Below are 19325 nucleotides of genomic sequence, written 5' to 3' on the forward strand. Positions count from 1 at the left end.
CATAAACCCTAATTTTAAGATTTAATTGAGAAATTAAAAAAACTATAATGAAAAATTAAAGATAATTGATCTGTAATTGTGTTTTACTATCGAAATCTATTGTTTTTTATACCACATTTGATTGAAAATTTACAAACTAGGCTTTCTCAATCGGAAATTCTTTCCGGAAAATAAAACGTGGTAGTGCTACTCAAAGTTTTTGTGAATTTGTGGTAGTTTTTTTAAAAGAAAATTTTAAATAGTAGTTGTTCTCAAAAGTGGTCATTTAAAAAGTAGTTATTGGCAAAATTTCCTCTCTTCCCTTCCTTTTTCTCCATTTCCTTCAATCCTAACATACTGTTAGGTAAAATGAAAGAAATAAATTTATACTAGCCGTGTTGGCCCGTGTATGTGGAATTGTGGATAGAGAACAAGGAAGAAAAAGAAGGGGAGGGAAAATATGGATTTTCTTTCCAAATCTAGTTGGAAAGATTAATTTCTCAGTTTCTCACAAGTAAAATTTAATTCATCCATATTTATCTCTTCATTTTTCTTTCCTTACTTTTCCTTCATTTTCTTCCATCCAAATAAAGTGTAGACGAAATAGTAATGTATATTATATTATTACCGAGTAAATTATCCAGCGACTTTTGCAGTATCCAAAGTCCCAAAGATCCAGAACAATCGGGAGAGGACTGGAACCTAACCACCTAGAACTGATCCCCGAATCCGGATTAGCCCAAAACCGGGTAGAACACTAAAAAAAAAAAAAAAAAAAAAAAAAAGTCCCAAAGACCCAAACTACAACTCAACTAAAAAAAAAAAAAAAAAAAAAAAAAAAAAAAAAAAAAAGATCTGGTTTGGCATCAGTTTGATGACTTCTTTGTCAACGAATTTCCGACAACAAAGCTTCTCTCAGTCTACAACAATGGCGGTCGACGGAGTTCCACCTATCATCGCTGCTCAGCTAAACCACCTTCTCTCTCATTCTCCTTTCTCTATCAAGGTAATCCTCTTCCCGCTTTTCTCTCTCTTCTCGAATTCTTCAATTTCTAGGGTTCTTCAATTTGAATTATCACAAACACTGAATTTAGGATTTTGAATGATCAAAAACCCTAATTTTATGGATTTCAAATTTAGCATCTCTAAATTAATGAATTTGAATCGTCAGAAACCCTAAGCTTATCAATTTGATTCATCGGAAACCCTAAATTTATGTATTTGGATTAATTTTAGGTTGATCAAATGTGGTCTGGCTCCAAGAAAAATGCATGGAATGATCGATTTACCTTGCTCATTCCCTTCTGCCTCGATTTTATCAAATGTGAGCTCTATGCTATGTTTTTTTCCCCAATATATTACCAGTAACTTTTTAGCTTTATAATTCATTTGTTTGTTGATGGATATGGATATACAGGGGATATTATATACAATGTGGAGAGTCCGTTGGCTCCGCCGGACGTTATATTCGGGGCAGAAGATGATAAGTTTCTCCCCTTTGTTTTATCAAGTGATCCTAGCAAATCACCTATGCATAATTTAAGCAACTGGAACAGCAAGGACCCTTCTAGATTATTGTCTCTCATTCTTCAACTCAGGTTCATCGAATTCATAAATCAACAAGTTCGATTGTTTGAGTTGGGAGTAATACTTTGTTTGAATTGATCCTCCAGGGAATTATATTCAGCTTATCAATGGAAGCGTGTTGGAGGTGTTGATGATGATCGGGTGAAGTTTGAAATTAGCACTATGCTGTCCAGGGAGGTATGCCTCTTCATACCTTTATCTTGTCTGAGACTGTGCTTTTGTGTTGGTTTTAGGGGTCGTGGTAATGTAATAGATTCAGTATCAATCTTTGAAAATGTTTTTCTCCTAAATTTTTTACTCAAAGGCGATCCATAGTGAGTGTACATGGTGATAATGTTTAAATGGAGGAAGGAAGTTGTGTTTATTAGATTCCTATCCAAATAACTAGATGTGGGGAGATCATTCAAATTACTCGATTTGGGAAGGCATGATGGAGTCAAATAAGTTGTACTTCCTCCTATCTTAACAATCGCAACATGTCCCCTTGACATTCATTTTAAGCAAGAGACTAGGGGATGTAATTGGACAGATTTATCTAAATAACTATTAGTTCGTCAGCGTATACATTCTAATTGTCATCGTTTCTTGTTTCAGGGGATTGAGATGTCTTTGAGTTCTGGAGTTGAAAAGGTATTTCCGCATAAGAATGATTGTTTTTATTCAATTAAAGTTTTGTTAGGTCAGAGTTTATTCTGATAGTATCATAATACTATTATTTCTTATTTTTTAAACTTTAGCATAGCCAGAGGAGGTTAAATTTGCTGTACCATTGCTTGACACTAGCATAAATAATATGGTCCCTGCTTGCCCCTGGAGACAACAGCAAAAGATTTATCTTCAGGTATGTCAATGTACTCACCCTTTATTATCAAACAGGGGCTTGTTAGATCTCATTATTCTAAGGAAATGATCTCATTATGGCATTCCATCACGCATTTAGCCATTCTGTTTCCCACAAATTGGTGAAACTTGCCAAATTTTCAAGTTACATTTAGTCATAAAACATAGGCTTTGGTTTTTTATACTTAATAAAACCGTTTCAGGAAAAGTAAAGCCAACAAGCTTAGATAAGGAAAAAAAGGTTACAATTGGGCTACCCAAATTCAGTTCACCACTAAATTAAAGTAGATACTGTTATATTAAGGAAAAGTTCTATCAAGTGTAGATACAAGGTGAAAAGAATCTCTGAATGAGGCCTTAAGCTTTAGCTCTCGCCTAACCTATAATTTTTAATTTTGGGGGATTTGTCTAGAGGACCTTTGAACAATTACTTGCTGTTTATTTTGTCCTGCCAGCCTTAACTCCCTGCATTTTTATGTGGGGATAGTTCATGAGTGATCATATTCTATTCCAAGTTGTTCATGGGTTTCGCTAGTTGCCTTGTACTTTGCAGTTTGCACCTTGCACCTTGCATCTATGTGTGATGTAGAATATGCTGCAGCAAGAATGAATAATTTGTCCCCCAATGATTACCGTTTTTTGTTATATGCATATGGCTTAGGGATTGCTGGCTCCAATCAGCATACTAGATGTGGCTATCTTTGAGACGTTAACTTGAGATGACAGCATGATTCAAACCTGATGTTATATAAATGACCTGAACTCTGATTAATATGACGTGATATAAATGGCCTGAACTCTGATTAATGTGATCCATATATATCTTACGGAGTAGGTTTAATATATTCTTGGTATGTTTTGAGTACAATGTGATCATGTTCTGAAACCAAGCTCAAACATGAGCCATGTCAATGTCCATTAAAGGTGCAATTGATTAAATTTGGGGGGGGGGGGGGGTGAATCTAGAGCTGTTGAATTGCTTATTGAAAGTTAAATTGGCAATAATATGATATTTGCTTTGGCGTGTGGTTAATTTGATGTTTGGTTTCCATCATTGCATGGAAGGTGGTTGCTGTTTCAGTGTCTGCACCTAATAAATGATAATTGGTTTGAGTTTACCGCTTTTATTCCCTTCATCATTTTAGCTGGAGAGTTTTTACTTGATAATCTCTTCTCCTGGTATTTTGGTAAAGGACCCCCCCCCCCCCCCAAACAAAAAAAAAAAAAAAAAAAAAAAAAAAAAAAAACTGTGGGATGAGATCTATATATGAGGGAGAAGATTAATGAATATTTAACTCATTTGACATGTAGGAGCATCAAAGAGTGTTGCCTTTGATATCTTTAGGGCAGGCTATAGATACAAATAAGTTGCAAAGACAAGTATTAGAGCTCAAACAACTATAAGCCTATGAATACTTTTGCAAATTTTGAAATGTCCTCAAATGATGTTAAATTTTGTTGTTAATGGCAGTAAAGCTATATGGATTCTCAAATTTTCCTCTACAGTTGATTATGGAGTATATGGAATGATAAATGCTTTTTGGGGTAGATTTGTGCAATTGGATGAAAGTCTTCTAATCACAGGCACACTTTTTAATTTCCTTGCTAAAAGTGAAGAATATCTTTATTTTAGGTTAGAGGAAGTGCTACTTCAGTATTGTACTTATTGGCTAGCTCTTTAGTCATTACTCAATATCTGAACTACTCGTGGATGTGATGACATGTAATACCCTGTAGCATTTAGTTGCCCATACAAGTAATATACTAAAGCAAAAGCTATTAAACTAGGTTTCCCTTCCTAAATTTTATCTTCATAGTCTTTTTGCTAAAGCTATTTTGCCTTTGTTGCATTGGAAATTATGGTGTAGTACCTAATGGGATACATATTGTGTGCCTGAAGTACATTTGCAAACTGGACATACTAGGTTACCCTGCTTTGCTGTTAAAGTTTCTCAAATGAGAGGAATGAAGTCCTTTATTTTGCTCATCTTCGGCATAGTGAACTGAAGATAAGTAGTATAGCACCTATATATGACAAAAGGTCTAAAGATACATGGCCATCTTGCGAAGCGAGAAATATTTTTTAAAGCTAAATGTCTCTCCCAGAAGATATCAAGGGTTTCTGTTTTTTGTGGAAGAAAAAAAAAAATTGTTTTTTTGATTATATATAAGCAATTAAAATAAGGTGATTAAGGTCTGAGGACACATATAGTGCAGCTACGATTACAATTCTTATTAAAAGTCAGTTTCTAATCATATCAGAAACATATTGGTTCTACATTCTCTATCTTGAGTCTTCCCTAGTTCCCCAGGGCCCATACTGATAATGTCTTGGTTACAGGTAATATATCCAATTGGTAGAAAGTATCAATCTGCTCCTTCAGCTCCACGTTTGAAGTTAATATCAACTTTAGAGCTGAAGTCTCTATTCTCTGTTGAAGATATCAAACTTCCGACTTGGTTAAATGGAATGTAAGTCATGTGAAACTTCAAAAGGACCATGTTCAGAGATGGTGTGCCTTTGTTTCTCTTGCCACCATCAAGTCCATCATACCTCTGTTAATATCCGTTCCTTATCCTCAGGTGCATGGCTGAGTATCTTCCTGCTTTAGAAGAGACTTTGCAGATGCAGGTTCCCCTTCCCCTGTCCTTTCTATGAATTTTCAGTTTGATCCCCATTATGTCGCTTATAGCTGACTGATGTATAATTTTATAATCAAGATCCTGGAGGCAGTTTCTCTTATTGGAGTCAGGAGGCACTTTATTGAGACATTATCGACCTTCTTTGGAAGGCCTTTAGAAGCTGATCCAGTATGTGCAATAAATGTTAAAATCCACTACTGTGTTTTGAATATATTCACCAATTAATTTTTTTATACTTCTTTGCAGATATTTTGCAGAGAGGCAACATTTCTTGTTGCTAATGGAGTATTTACATTTTTGGTATGATAGGTTTTCCTTTTTAAACTTTTTTTTTTCTTAAGTGATATTGAAGAACTGGAGATGTATGGCTGTTGTATGGTTGAGTTGAACATTATGTCTGAATATTTTTTTTAAAACAAAGCACTTAATTTCATATATTGGATTCTTCTTGTTCTTTTGTTCATATGCGTGTTTATCTGCTTGTGTTTAAACACCCCCTTCAGAGCCCCCACTTCTGTTATTTGTGTTTCTTTGCTTTTTTAGGTTGTGGATTAAGTCTAATATTTCAACTTTTCAGTCATCAACCAGTCTATCATCTGATGTTTAGTTTTTCTTCTATTGCAGGTGCATATTTTCCTACCCATCCACTTCCCCAAGCAAAAACCAACTTTGATCCTTCAAAGCTCACAGGTAATTATCTTATTACATTTCTGTTTCTCCTCCGACCCAACATTCTTCCATTTAGCTATTTTGATCAGTTTCAGCTCTCTTTTACAGTTATACTATTCCCTCGTCCCTTGTGAAGGCTCCACTTTTCTGTACTACTATGTGTCGAACCAATCCTTCTCTATTCTCAATTTTTACACTTTCTCTTTCTACCTTTTTTTTTTCTTTCTTTTTATTATTTTTTTAGAACATTTATATATAAAGTAATCACATTTTATCCCACCTTTGCTACTTTTCTTAATATGTATGCTGAAGCCTAAGTGGAAAATATTGGCATGATTTGAGTGTGTTTTACTAGCACCGGAGCAGTTAAGTTGACGAATGCAAAAATTTATCCACATGCTTTAAGAATTTAGCTTTACTGTGTGTATCATGTGACACTGTCATGGTTGATGATTTTATAATTCCTGCTATTGGTGGATGTTGGAGTTATCATGGTTTCTAAAAAGTAAAAATTCTGTCTCTGTTTAATGCGTTAACTGTGTAAAGAGTTATGGGTAATAATGAGCTGAATTTGCTCTAGTTACCTGAGTTTAGTTCTGTCAAAGCTTGGATCAAGCAAGATTGACTCAAGTTTGGTCTCATCCTGAGACCTTGCCAAACTGAACTGAACGACTTGAAATTTGAAAAGTTCATGAGTATAAGTTGATTGTGTATTTTAGGTCAGTCATTTTCACTTCTAGATACTACCTCCACTTCATATTACTCGCAACAATTTCCTAAAAGGGCCGCTTCACATTACTCACAACAAATATTTTTCTTTCCTTATTTAGTAAGTTTTTGGCTACGAAATGACAATTTTACCCTTAGTTTTTTTTAAACATCCTAATTAAATTATAAATCTATTCTTATTACATTAATCCCTAAGGTTAATTAATTTTACCTTACCACCACATTCATCCTAATTCATTCCCCTCCATCTACATTCACCATCTTCCTTCATAAGTTTTTTTCTCTCTTCCTTCATAATCCACCCAACTTTAATGGCAATCACCACCATAACCACCGCCACTACCACCGACCACCACCACCACCACCTACATCACCGCCTCAGTTTTCTCTCTCTTCCTTTGCTTTTTGTCGAAGGTTTTATTGTCAAATTTAACCATTAAAACTCTAGATCTAGTGTTTTGATGGTTAAATTTGACCAATTAAAGCTTTAACTGATGATAGAGAAAGGTTTGTGGGTTCGTCGAAGGTTTGTTCGTGGTTGCTAGGCTATGTAACTCAATACTCTTTCATTTACCTCACGTGTCCGTGTCGACACGACTCGTGTCGGACACCTACACCAACACTTGGACACTTCATTTTTAACTAAAAACACAATTTTTTCAAGAAAATGGGCGAGTCCGATACTTGGACACCCGTGTCTAATTGGACACTTTATCCGAGTCCAAGTAACATAGTTGCTAGGTTCGTGGGTGCGGTGGCATCGTGGGTTTGATTGAGGGTTCGGTTTTGGTTTCGATTGTGGGTTTGGTTTTGGTTTCGGTTGTGGGTTTGATTGGGGTTCTGGGTTTTGATTGTGCAGGATCGTGAGTTGTTTTGCTGGGTGGGTTGGTGGGTTTGAGGTTGAGTGGTTTCGCTGTGTTGGTGGTGGTAGTGGGTTCAAGGGTTTTCTTGGTTTTGTGTGTTTTCCAGATCTACGGGTTTTCTAGGGTGGTACGGTGGGTTGCGGCGGCTGGGTTTTGCTTGGTTCAAGGGTGGTGGGTGGTGCTTGGTGTGTCGGTGGTGCTAAGTTCATCAGTTTCGGTGCTGGGTGGTTTCGGTGATGCTGGGTGAGTGGGTGGTGGCTGGTTTCGGTGATGCTTGGTGGTGTCGGTGGTGGTGGGTTATTTAATTTAATTAAGATTGTATATATATATATATATATATATATATATATATATATATATATATATATATATTTGGGTTGGATTAATAGTTAAGCATATACCCTTATTTTTTAAAAATCATGTTTTCAATCTTTTGCCTAGGAGTCCGCAGACATGTCCTTTGTTGCGAGTAACCTGAAGCGGAGGTAGTATGAAGAATCTCGATCATACTTTTAATTGTCAAGGACCTTAAAGTATTAACAGATTATTTTAAAAGGGTTTCTGTTACTTGTAGTGTTTGCTCGGTTGGAGTTTGTAACCCTTGTTTAAGTTACTTGGGCTTGGCCCACCCAACTCACATTATGAGTTGTTGCAAGCTGAGCTGAGCTTACCTAAGCTTGAGCTCGGTTCATTATCACAGCCCCTGTGCTGACATCGTCTGATCTACAATAGTATAAACCTTTAAATGGAATTTTAGGTGTTAGAATAAATTGGATATTCATCTACATGAAGCTATCAGAGCCTTTTAGAAGTTTAAAGTTAGGCTTAGGGGGAATTTGTTCTCTTGTGTGAGTACATAAAGGCTATAGAGCTATATCTAAGAGTTAGAGTTTGATGTATGTAATACTACCTCCGTTACAGGTTATGTGCAACTATTAGACATTTTCCCTCTCTACTTTATGTCAAATCGTTGCACATAACCTGTAACGGAGGTAGTAGATAGAGTACCATGTTTTATTGGAAATTGAGCATTTGTCGAAACAAGATATCAATTTCTTTCCGGACAGATATTTTGACCCTTGAAATAAATGATGTCTTCCTCTTTATTTATATATATTAATTTCTTTTGCTATCAAATTTTCAACTTGCGGTTATCTACTTGTAACAATCTTATCGTGTGTCGTTAAAACAGGTGGGTTAATATTAATATCAGTCATTTTGAGATGAGACAAAGCTCATTTAAATATCTTCTTGCACAGCACCAGGATTTGTTATTGATATGCTGTTTCAACATTTATCTTTGCAGCATTTCAACACACAAGGGGTCCCAGTCAGGTCACCTGTTATGTCTGAGTACCCATGGAGTCCTAGATGGGAACTTTCAGAAATGGCTTCACGGATATTGTAATGTTCCCTGTAGTCTTCGTTTGCCCTTTTTCTATTTCTATTGAAGTTTACTGCTCTACTCCTATGTTACTAATTTTATCTGCATTTGTGCCTTTTGGATCTCATGGAACAGCGATTTCGTGGTAGAAGAGTCTTCCAATTTCAAGAAGATTTGCAATGATGCTCTTCAACGTTAAGCCATAGAGTTTTTCAGAAATTGAAGATGGTACTAATTAGTTTAGATTTTCAGCTATTCCCAATTTGGTAATTGTTTTCGATTAATTTTCCCTTGTGCAAAATTTTCTCCCTTCCGGTTGAAAAATAATGCATTTGTTGATGGTATTGTGTTAGTAGCAGTTTCTATCTTTAATTTGGTTCTCAGTGGTTAGCGTAAGCAATCAGCATTCGTATTTTAGCAGTGGGGGAGAAATCATATATTTTGGTGGATTCAAAAGAACCTTTATCTAAACAAATCAATCCTTCCATGGCGACCCAGGTTAGAAAAATAGATTGGAGTTCTTGTGTAGTTACTTCGTCTTGGTTGATTAGGTTGGTTTGTTTGAGAATGATTCCCTTGCGGGTATCATTTAGGTTCGCCCAAAATTTATGTGTGCAAATCTCATCTTTTTCTTGGTATTGTTATAAATGGTAGAGGACTAGAGGTTTGATCATTTTTTTTTCCCCCTTCAAATTTTTTCCCTGTCATTTGATGTTGATTTTTAGTCTTGTATTGATAGTTATCAGGTCTGCCTCAGTACCTTTGATGTGTTAGCTCTTATGGTTGTGTTGAGTTGTTGAGTATGACTGGAGCATTCTATGTTATGAGTTAAAGAGTTGTACCTCTCTTCTTTTGATTCTCTTGAGGGATCGGGTTGGGCTATCATGATTAATTGATTGATTGCAATTTTTTCTTGGTTATACATAAATACGAAAGCATAAATGTTGATTTTGATCAATATTATTCTGGGTAAATTTTGGTTACTAAGCTATGTTTTGGTTAGTAGCTAGTTGCTCTATCCATTTCACACATTGGTGGCTTGATTATTGAAAGAGTAACAGGGTTTGCATCAGATCAAAATTTAAGGGAAAGAGATGTCATCTGACTCATTTCTCTTTTGCAATTTTGCAACAAGAGCTTGGGTTGTGACCAAAATTGTGAATGATTAGAGTTCAAATAGCATGAAAAAGGGGGACAAAATAGAAAAGGATATTGAGATGAGAAGAAGATGCGAGGGAGGATAAAGGGAAGCGAGTATAAGGTGTCAGTCAAATGAGCAACAAATAACCAGGAGGGTATGTTTTTTTTCTTCATGTTGATTATTTTGCTCATTTAATCATCAAATGAGCAACAAATACCCATGGCCAGGATGTAAGAATTTTCACCAAATTCCGGGATGAAAAAAGAAAATGGAAATCTTGTCCATTTTTTGGCTAGTAACGTAAAATGTGTTGTCACAATTTTCAATTTTAAAAATACTTTCGAACAAACTGAAAACTTTTTTTGGTTTTATAGGGAAAAAACGAAGATTTAAAGAGAGTTATACTTGAAAATATAGTTTGTAGTTGTAAATTTTCACCACTATAGAGGCCTTATTTGGTTGCATTTCAATAAATACAAATTCATGGGAAATGTGTTTAAGATTAGTTGTTTGGTTAGCAAAAATGTAAGAAGTAGAAAATCCTAAAGAATTTGGAAGTACTACAAAATATGGGAATTAATTTCCCACACCCTATGTTGTCATTCAAACTTCTCACATGTATTTTGGGTGAAATTACATTATTGTCCTCAAAATTTTGGAAAAGTAGTTCAAGTTATAATAATAACATGGGTATTACATAAGTTAACCAAACAAAACATAGGAAACTAATTCATGGGAAATATGATTTCCTAAATGTCAACCTAACCTAATAGTATTCCTAGGCAATAAAACTTCCCATCAAATGAGGTCATAGTGTTGGGCCATGATTTTGAGTAGACCCGGCAGTCGGGTTGTTTGAGTTGGATTCTTTTGGGCCGCCTTTGGGTTTGAGGTGGGTTTGGTTGGCTCAACTCGGGTTTTGGGTTTTGTATATGTTCCTGTCAATTAACAATCGGGTTGGACTTTGGGTTAATTGTTGAGGTCAAATTCTGATTAGGTTATTTTGGATTAGGTAGAGATTTCGGGTCAATTTCGAATTAAGTCATTTTTGGTTGATTCATTTGTGGCGAGTCGAGTTTCTGGTCAAGACTTCGGACTCAGTTCGAATCAGGTCATTTGGGGTCGGGTCAACCTTTGAACATTTAGGTAATATTGACTTTAAAATAATAAATTTAGTTGTTTCAAGATCAGACCTGACAAATGAAAAGGAATACTGAAAATATGTAATTTTATACTTATACTACCTCCGGTCCAAATTACTCGCAACTTTAGAATATTTTATATCTCATAAATAATACCCCAAAGTTGCGAGTAATATGGACCGGAGGTAGTATTAGTTATAAATTTATTACGGAGTACAAAATAAAAGGAAAGATATCTTTTTTATATTGATAATTAAGAGGTCAGGTGGTTGAATTCGATTATGAAAACTTAACTCTAGATCCAAACTTTGCATGGTTGGTCAGAGAGGCTGTGCACAAGCGGTGAGAACATAAAGAAAAAGTGATGATGTTTAAGAAGGGGAAGGGGGGGGGGGGGGGGGGGGTCTTGTTTTCCATTATCCTCAATTTTATTTCTTAGATTCTTTTCCTTTCTCGTTTATGAACCAAATACCCTCTACTCTACTACTTTTTCAATCTCTTTTTGTTTGCTCCATGACCCACTTGTTTATGAGAGCTTTATGAGTCATATGAAGCAAAAAATAAGGGACAAATGGAGTACTTCTAATACGAGATATGCCCCCTTAATCTCGTACGAAATATCAAATCCCTACTTAGAGGTTATTATCAAAATTTCATTATTTAAACCGAGTAGTTATGTCAAATTTATAAGTGGTTACCTCCTTTCTATTTTCATCGTGCTACTCCAATTTACTCATAATAGAGTTAATTTGTATGTCAAATTTATTTCGGAATCTTTATCAAATCTTCAAACAATGAATTTCACATATGTGCTTTTGTTTAAAATGACGAGTGATTCTTTAGGTGGAATTATATGACAATGTAATATTGACTTGATAATTACCATGATTCCATTGGAAATTGGAAATTATTAATTTACTCTAGCAGCTAAACAAGCCTTCCTAAAATTAGCCCAACATTAGAGTTATTTAAGTAAACATGCCACGTTCAGTTCATTAAAATTAACTAGCCTTCTGTCCCGTGCAATGCACGGGTTGTTCATTGATAATTGTATTGAGAGATGAGTGAGGAAATATCAATAAATTAGTATGGGTGTAATGTGTAACAAAAACCATGATTAAAGAAATTTATCTTTTTAGACTTTGATTCGCAATGAAGCTTTGTAAAAAAGAAGGTGAGGGGAACTAAAATTAAATAAGAAAAGGAAAAAGGTTGAATTGAAGAGGGGAGATGAAGATGAAAGGTTTAATGAAAGAGTGAAGAAAGATATTGTAATAAAAAAAAAAAAATTAAACATATAAGATGACATGTGGCACATTGGCTTGGAAAAGAAGATGGAGAAGTGTAATAGGATGAGGATACATGTCTTTTTGGTTTGAATTTTTAAATACTAAGTATAAATTTTAGTTTAGCAAAAATCAGTAATTTTAAAGAAGAAATATAAAAGAAAATCAGTATAAATAATTCAATTCACTAAAAATAATTTCAGTTCAGCAAAAATAAGGTGAAATGAATGGGGCCTAAATCCACTTGTTGACTTGAGGCATTCCATCCAATTTGTTATTTGACCAACTCAACTTATTAACCCAACTTCAATTCAATTTAACTTATTATAGATCTAAATCACTGTTATAAAATTGATCTTTTGTTAGTGATTAATAGACATTTGACTTTCATTGACTCATATTTTACTTGAACTAAATCGTTTAAATCTCGAAAGGATAACTAGAAGAGATCGAGAACCTATTACGAAGTATGTACATCCAGGTGCATTGTACACCTAGTCTAATTTTTTCATTCAATCAACAAATGAGTTAAATGCTGAGAGTGAGGGATAGCTCAAGTGGTTAGAGCTCCCCTCCCGATTACAAGAGATTTTGGGATCGATTCTCATCACCCGCCTTGGTGGCTCTTTAAACACCAAAAAAAAAAAAAAACAAAAATGAGTTAAATGCTTATTTGTTGATTAAATGAACAAACATCCAGCTTGACAGCCCAACCTGTGAACAATGCACAATGATGTAAAACGGGTGAAGTACTCTACGATCAATGATTAAAGAGTAATAATAATTCTCAAAAACAGTGATAAAACTATGAAAATATGTATGCATCTGGCAAAAGGTAGATCCAATCTGCTAATAATTTGTACTCTTGCTACAATTTCCATTAAAATTGTCCAATTTGGTCAGCCATACAACCCATGAATATCAAAATCAATCAATACTTCAATACTAAAACGTGGGACCCCACACCCACACTCTCACCCTCATCCTCACCTTCCTTAATCAACAACCAAAAAATTAAAAAAAAAAAAATAATAAAAATTACAACTGCCAAATAAACCAAGCGGTTACTCTTCAAAAATATCCCGCCTCTTCATTTATTGGTTTTTTTTTTTTTTTTTTTTTTTTTTTTTTTAATTTATCACCCCAAACAATTTTTTTTTTAAAAGTTAAAATACTTTTCTATTTTCTTTAGATTGAAGTGTTGAACTTTTTATTTTAGGCTAGTTTATTACAAATTTGTAGCATCAGGGTATTGTAAGGATCTTAACATGAAAAGAGATATAGAAAGACATAAAATTAGAATTTGTGTTATAAGAGACATAGAGTAAGTATACGCAAATAAAAAATGTTGCAATATTTATAAAAATTACTAAAATTATGATTGCTACGGAGTACAGTATAAGCTGTATAACATAAGAAAATGGAAGACATATAATTTTGAAATACAATATTAAAAAAAAACATATGCGGAGTAATTAAGATGAAACATTACTCTTATAAATTGTGCATTGACAAATATAATGCTGTAATTAAAGGATAACAAAGAAAGTGTAAAAAAAAAAAAATAATAATAAATAAAAATTCCACCTCTTACCCCTGGTGCCAACTGTCAGCACTCTCCCCTCTACCCTCCAAAAACTCTTCCCCCATATATTCTCTCTCCTACACCCCCTCAACTCCCCTGCAAACAAAACATTTCTCTATTTTTTGTGCAACCATTTTTGTTTTTCAGATCTTCATTTTTATTTCTTTTTAGCAAAATTTCAAAAAACTGAAAAAAAAAAAAAACAAAATGAGGGAAATCTTGCACATTCAAGGAGGGCAATGTGGTAACCAAATAGGTTCAAAATTTTGGGAGGTAATTTGTGATGAACATGGTGTTGATCAAACTGGGAGGTTTAGCCTTGTTGAAGGTGGTTCAGCTGATACTCAGTTAGAACGTATTAATGTTTATTTCAATGAGGCGGCCGGGGGCCGATACGTGCCCCGTGCCGTCCTCATGGATCTTGAACCCGGTACCATGGATAGTATCAGATCCGGCCCATTGGGCCAAATCTTTAGGCCCGATAACTTTGTCTTTGGTCAGTCTGGTGCTGGTAATAATTGGGCTAAAGGTCATTACACCGAAGGTGCTGAACTTATTGACTCTGTTCTTGATGTTGTTCGTAAAGAGGCTGAGAATTGTGATTGCCTTCAAGGTAATTTTAATTATTTTTATCAATGTAATTTTTATTGATTAGATTGTGTATTTCATGTTAATTTATAAGAAATGTTTTTAATGAGATATGATCATGTTTATGTTATTCATTATGTGTAATATTTGTTTGATCAGTTTTTTTTGGTGGGTATTTGATTGGATTTAGTCAAGGTTTTAGGATTTAAATCTGTTGTGTTAATAATCTGATTTTAATTCTCATTGTTGTTGTTAATTTTATTATACTTTGTATGTATTAATTTAATAATGCTATAACACTGTTGATCTACATTATTACATACGTGGGTTGTTTGCTTTGTAAATGACTTTTCTACTACTCCGTAATTTTTATTGTCGGTGATCATTATTGTTATGAACGAGATCCCCTCTATTTTATTCATGAAATGAACAGTCGATATCTTAAATGAACGGTTGGGAATTGCATGAAGGAAAAACAAAAAAGGGTTTTTAAAATTTATTTTGGTAGCGAGGTGTTCTAATCTGAAGATCGGAAATGGATAGGATCATAACACTTTGGTGTATGTATAGTAATGTATCATATTGGCACAAAAAACATAAAGAAGACTTTATGGGTTAGACTAAAAATAAAAAGTTGAGACTTTTTGGTTTTGACTTGTTAATTATATGCTCTAAAAGTAAGGACCATGTACTATATATGTACCTTATGTGTTAAGTTATGATCTTACTTACTTAAGATTGTGTATTTATATTTTGGCGGCAGGTTTTCAAGTATGTCACTCTCTTGGAGGTGGTACAGGTTCTGGTATGGGTACTCTCTTGATTTCCAAGGTCAGAGAGGAGTACCCTGATCGGATGATGCTTACCTTCTCGGTTTTTCCATCTCCGAAAGTCTCTGATACCGTTGTTGAGCCTTACAATGCTACTCTTTCGGTTCATCAGTTAGTCGAAAATGCTGATGAGTGTATGGTTTTGGACAATGAGGCGTTGTATGATATTTGCTTTAGGACCTTGAAGCTCAGCAACCCTAGCTGTAAGCATTTTTCGGTTCTTTTGATTTGATGATTTGTTAGGATCTCTTGCTAGTTGATTCATGATCGCATCTTAATTATTTGTCAAAAAAGTTCGGTCAGGACAAATTCGTGCCAAGTTGATTCATGATCGCATCTTAAGAACATGCTCATAATTTAATGTTTCATCTGGAGTCAGTTTTTTTGCAACTTCTTTAATGTACTGAAAAGGTTGACTGGTTTATTAATGTGGTTGATGTCTGCTTGGCACGACAGTTGGTGACTTGAACCACTTGATCTCGGCCACAATGAGTGGAGTGACATGCTGTCTCCGATTCCCTGGTCAATTGAACTCCGACCTCAGGAAGCTTGCAGTGAACCTCATCCCATTCCCCAGGCTTCACTTCTTCATGGTGGGTTTCGCCCCACTTACCTCTCGTGGGTCCCAGCAGTATGTCTCCCTCACTGTCCCAGAGCTAACTCAGCAAATGTGGGATGCGAAGAACATGATGTGCGCTGCTGATCCCCGACATGGAAGGTACCTCACTGCCTCTGCCATGTTCCGTGGTAAGATGAGCACAAAGGAAGTAGATGAGCAGATGATCAATGTCCAGAACAAGAACTCGTCCTACTTTGTAGAGTGGATCCCAAACAATGTGAAGTCAAGTGTGTGTGACATCCCACCCACCGGTCTAAAGATGTCCTCCACATTCGTTGGTAACTCAACTTCCATCCAAGAGATGTTTAGGAGGGTGAGCGAGCAATTTACTGCTATGTTTAGGCGCAAGGCTTTCTTGCATTGGTACACTGGGGAAGGTATGGATGAAATGGAATTCACCGAGGCTGAGAGTAACATGAATGATCTTGTGGCGGAGTATCAACAATATCAGGATGCAACTGCCGATTATGAGGAAGACTATGAGAATGAAGCTGAGGAGGCTTACGAGGGCTAGTGATACACAAACTGTTGTCATATGCTTCTCTTTCAATTTCCTTTTTCCATCTTGATCACTCGTAATTGAAACTATTACTTGCATTATATTAATTTGTTGTTCTTGGTTTGTATGCTTCTTGAAGTATATCTTGTATTAAGTGAAATTGTACCATTTTTACACCATCTTAATATCTTTGCATCTCAGTGAAGATTGGCTTTTTGTTCATTCTTGGATTGTTTTGTTAGTATTCTAAATAATAATTTCTCCCCCTGATTCGTACAAATAATTTCTCGAAACGTTTTCGACAAAGACAAAAACTGTCTGATCTGCCTACATATGACAGAGCAGACACAGCTCCTACTCCCCAATGTTAAAGATTATCTTCGGAGTATATCTCAATGTCACAGTCTGTGAAGACTATTTTCTACTATTTTCCATGTTAATGGATGCAATGATGCATCATAGTATTCTACTACCTCCGTTAAATGTTATGTGCAACTTTGGGATATTATTTATAAGATAGTACTATTTCTACCTGATTTATTAATGGGCCTTGTCGTTTAATACAGTGATTGTAACTCATACTCTCATTAACAATATGGTAACTGCTACTTTGTTAAGGAAGACGTGCTTATTGAGGTGAGAGACTGTTGAGGATGGTGAGACTAGTTCAATAGATGCTGATATGGGGATGATGATAGTGGGTGGAATTGGCAAGCTAAAATCAACCTCCATCCATTGGCCAGTTGTCTTGCCCGGCAGTCATGTCATTTGGATTGAGTTCAGGTTGAGTTGATTGTTTACAATTGGTTGATTTCAAGTTCGAGTTGATGAATTGAATCATAAATAGATGTTTGACATTATCATTATTATAATATACTCCGTATTAGATACATTGTTTAACAATGAGTTGCTAGAGTAGGGATGTCAATGGGGCGAGGCGGGGCGGATGTTGGCCTTCCCATCCCCATCTCCATCCCCATCCCCATCCCCGCGGCGGGTCCAATTTTCATCCTCATCCCCGCCCCACCGGGTACAACTCCAAAACCATCCCGCCCCACCCCCACTTGGATATCCATCCCCACCTAATCCCCACCAAAGACCCGCCTAATCCCCACCCAAGATCCACCTAATATCCGTATCTCAAATACACAATCTTACATAATTAATACGAATTATAAAATAAAACATTCTATACACATTTTTGTGTTATAATATAAGTGTCGTACAAAGTATTATAATTAATATTGTATTTTATGTAATTATTTTATAGAATAAAAGTATGTAATTTTGCTTTAAAAGATATATAGTTGTGGGTATGAGGTGGGGATGGGGCGGGGATGGGGCGGGTACAACTTAAAATACACCCCCGCCCCATCACCCATGGCGGGTATGGTTTTTATCCCCGCCCCACCACCCGCCAAATTGAGACCCATTCCCGCCCCATTGGGGCGGGGATGGGGCGGGTCTCCTACTTGACCCGCCTCACTGACATCCCTATGCTAGAGTGAGCATGGGTTTGACCCAAAATTTACTTTATATAATTTCAAATAAAGTTCACATTCTAATTGAACATTTTTTTGTCAAGCTTGTTAGATTCGATAGTAATTAAATCATGTCTATTTCAATTGCCAACAATTTATCACTCCGTAGTTTAAACTTATCTTATTAGTCACCTTAATTGTTGGACAATTTGAGTTGGACAGGGTGAACATGGGTTTGGAACATGAATTTTGGATGGAGTTGGATTGGCAAACAAAATTCTATCTCACACAATTCTAAACTGGCAGGAAACCTATACATCTTTTGGGGTGAGCCTGTGGGGGAGGATCCAAACAAAGTACTCTATTTGTTTCTAAATATTAGAAATTAACAAATTAACTATACTTGTATTACGGAGTATTTACAATTGAGTATTATAAATTATAATGACAGCAAATGTTATTTATTTTTTTGAAAAACGAGTAAATATTATTTATACAGCTCGTCTTGTGTGCGGTCGGCCACATCGTGTGACCATTTAAAGTAACCCCTATAACATTGATCAAGTAACCCCTGTAATACCAATCAAGTAACCCTTATAACACTGACTGAGTAACTCTATAACAATGATGAAGTAACCACTTTAACACTGATCAAGTAACCCCATTACATTAGCAAAGTAACGCCTATAGTGGCGGTGTGGCCAGCCACATATAAGACTCTGTGTTATTTATATTACTACTTGTTAATTTTTAGTTGTGATAAAAGAGATATTACTTGTGACTTGTGAAACATTTAAAAAATAAAAACCTACTACTTTGTTGCAATTTAAACTTAACAAAAGTAGAGAGTGAGGGATAGCTCAAGTGGTTAGAGATTCTCTTCCGATTGCACGAGATCCTAAAAACACTGCTTAGCTCCGCTTCTAATTTCCTTCTCTTATAAAATATTCATTTCAATTCAGTCAATGAGAACAAGCCCTTAATGTGTATTTTCAATTATTAGTTTTTTTTTTTTAAAAAAAAATCATTATATTGCTTACAATATTATAAAATACAGAGTAAGGTTTTATTTTTATTAATTGCATAAAAAGTTCCAACTAATATATAATTCGGGTATACATAATTACCAATAGGCCACAATTGCTCTATCAATTTTTTTTTTTTTTTTTTTTTTTTAATTTTCACTCATATCATATTAAACATATATGCGGTCAAAGATTAACCTATTTTCTTTTAGTAAATACTTCTTACGGAATCAATCATGATTCATGGATTAGTGAATTTGTGGTTTTGATGAAACATTATTTTCACAAACTTTAAAAAAAAAACAGGTGTACAATATTTACATCCATTATAAAGATCTGGTTATCAAAAGTTACCCTTAAATGAATAAAAGTTACCCTTAAATGAATAAAACTTACTTTATTCAATAAAAATAATTTACGCTTTATTGGTAAAGA

At 35.1% G+C, this 19325-nt stretch overlaps 2 protein-coding genes across 3 annotated transcripts; both read left to right on the forward strand.

The window, feature by feature from the left end:
• The first annotated feature begins 823 nt into the window (after positions 1-823).
• Positions 824-9046, forward strand: LOC145640874 (uncharacterized). Of its 2 annotated transcripts, none has more exons than XM_081692107.1 (13): positions 824-985; positions 1216-1303; positions 1397-1577; positions 1653-1743; positions 2161-2196; positions 2309-2407; positions 4748-4878; positions 4990-5038; positions 5128-5217; positions 5296-5349; positions 5674-5739; positions 8617-8726; positions 8830-9046. In XM_081692107.1, exons 1-12 carry the CDS (start codon positions 854-856, stop codon positions 8716-8718), a joined length of 1119 nt encoding a protein of 372 aa, XP_081548233.1. In that variant the 5' UTR covers positions 824-853; the 3' UTR covers positions 8719-8726; positions 8830-9046. The 2 variants fall into 2 exon arrangements, with proteins under 2 accessions (XP_081548233.1, XP_081548232.1); XM_081692106.1 differs by having other exon boundaries at positions 8617-8714.
• Positions 9047-13958: 4912 nt separating this feature from the next.
• LOC145638886 (tubulin beta-1 chain) lies at positions 13959-16606 on the forward strand. Its single transcript, XM_081689940.1, has 3 exons — positions 13959-14461; positions 15200-15469; positions 15723-16606. The coding sequence occupies exons 1-3, from the start codon at positions 14056-14058 to the stop codon at positions 16397-16399; spliced, it is 1353 nt and encodes a 450-aa protein (XP_081546066.1). The 5' UTR covers positions 13959-14055; the 3' UTR covers positions 16400-16606.
• Positions 16607-19325: the final 2719 nt, after the last annotated feature.

This window comes from Chenopodium album, chromosome 7 (assembly GCF_948465745.1).
Source record: "Chenopodium album chromosome 7, dcCheAlbu1.1, whole genome shotgun sequence".
Classification (NCBI taxonomy): domain Eukaryota; kingdom Viridiplantae; phylum Streptophyta; class Magnoliopsida; order Caryophyllales; family Amaranthaceae; genus Chenopodium; species Chenopodium album.

Coding starts and splice junctions, on each gene's coding strand:
- LOC145640874 (XM_081692106.1), top strand. CDS start 854: ATGACTTCTTTGTCAACGAATTTCCGACAACAAAGCTTCTCTCAGTCT. Junction 5,218..5,295: donor GGCCTTTAGAAGCTGATCCA/GTATGTGCAATA, acceptor ACTTCTTTGCAG/ATATTTTGCAGAGAGGCAAC. Junction 5,740..8,616: donor TGATCCTTCAAAGCTCACAG/GTAATTATCTTA, acceptor TTATCTTTGCAG/CATTTCAACACACAAGGGGT.
- LOC145638886 (XM_081689940.1), top strand. CDS start 14,056: ATGAGGGAAATCTTGCACATTCAAGGAGGGCAATGTGGTAACCAAATA. Junction 14,462..15,199: donor GAATTGTGATTGCCTTCAAG/GTAATTTTAATT, acceptor TTTTGGCGGCAG/GTTTTCAAGTATGTCACTCT. Junction 15,470..15,722: donor GAAGCTCAGCAACCCTAGCT/GTAAGCATTTTT, acceptor TTGGCACGACAG/TTGGTGACTTGAACCACTTG.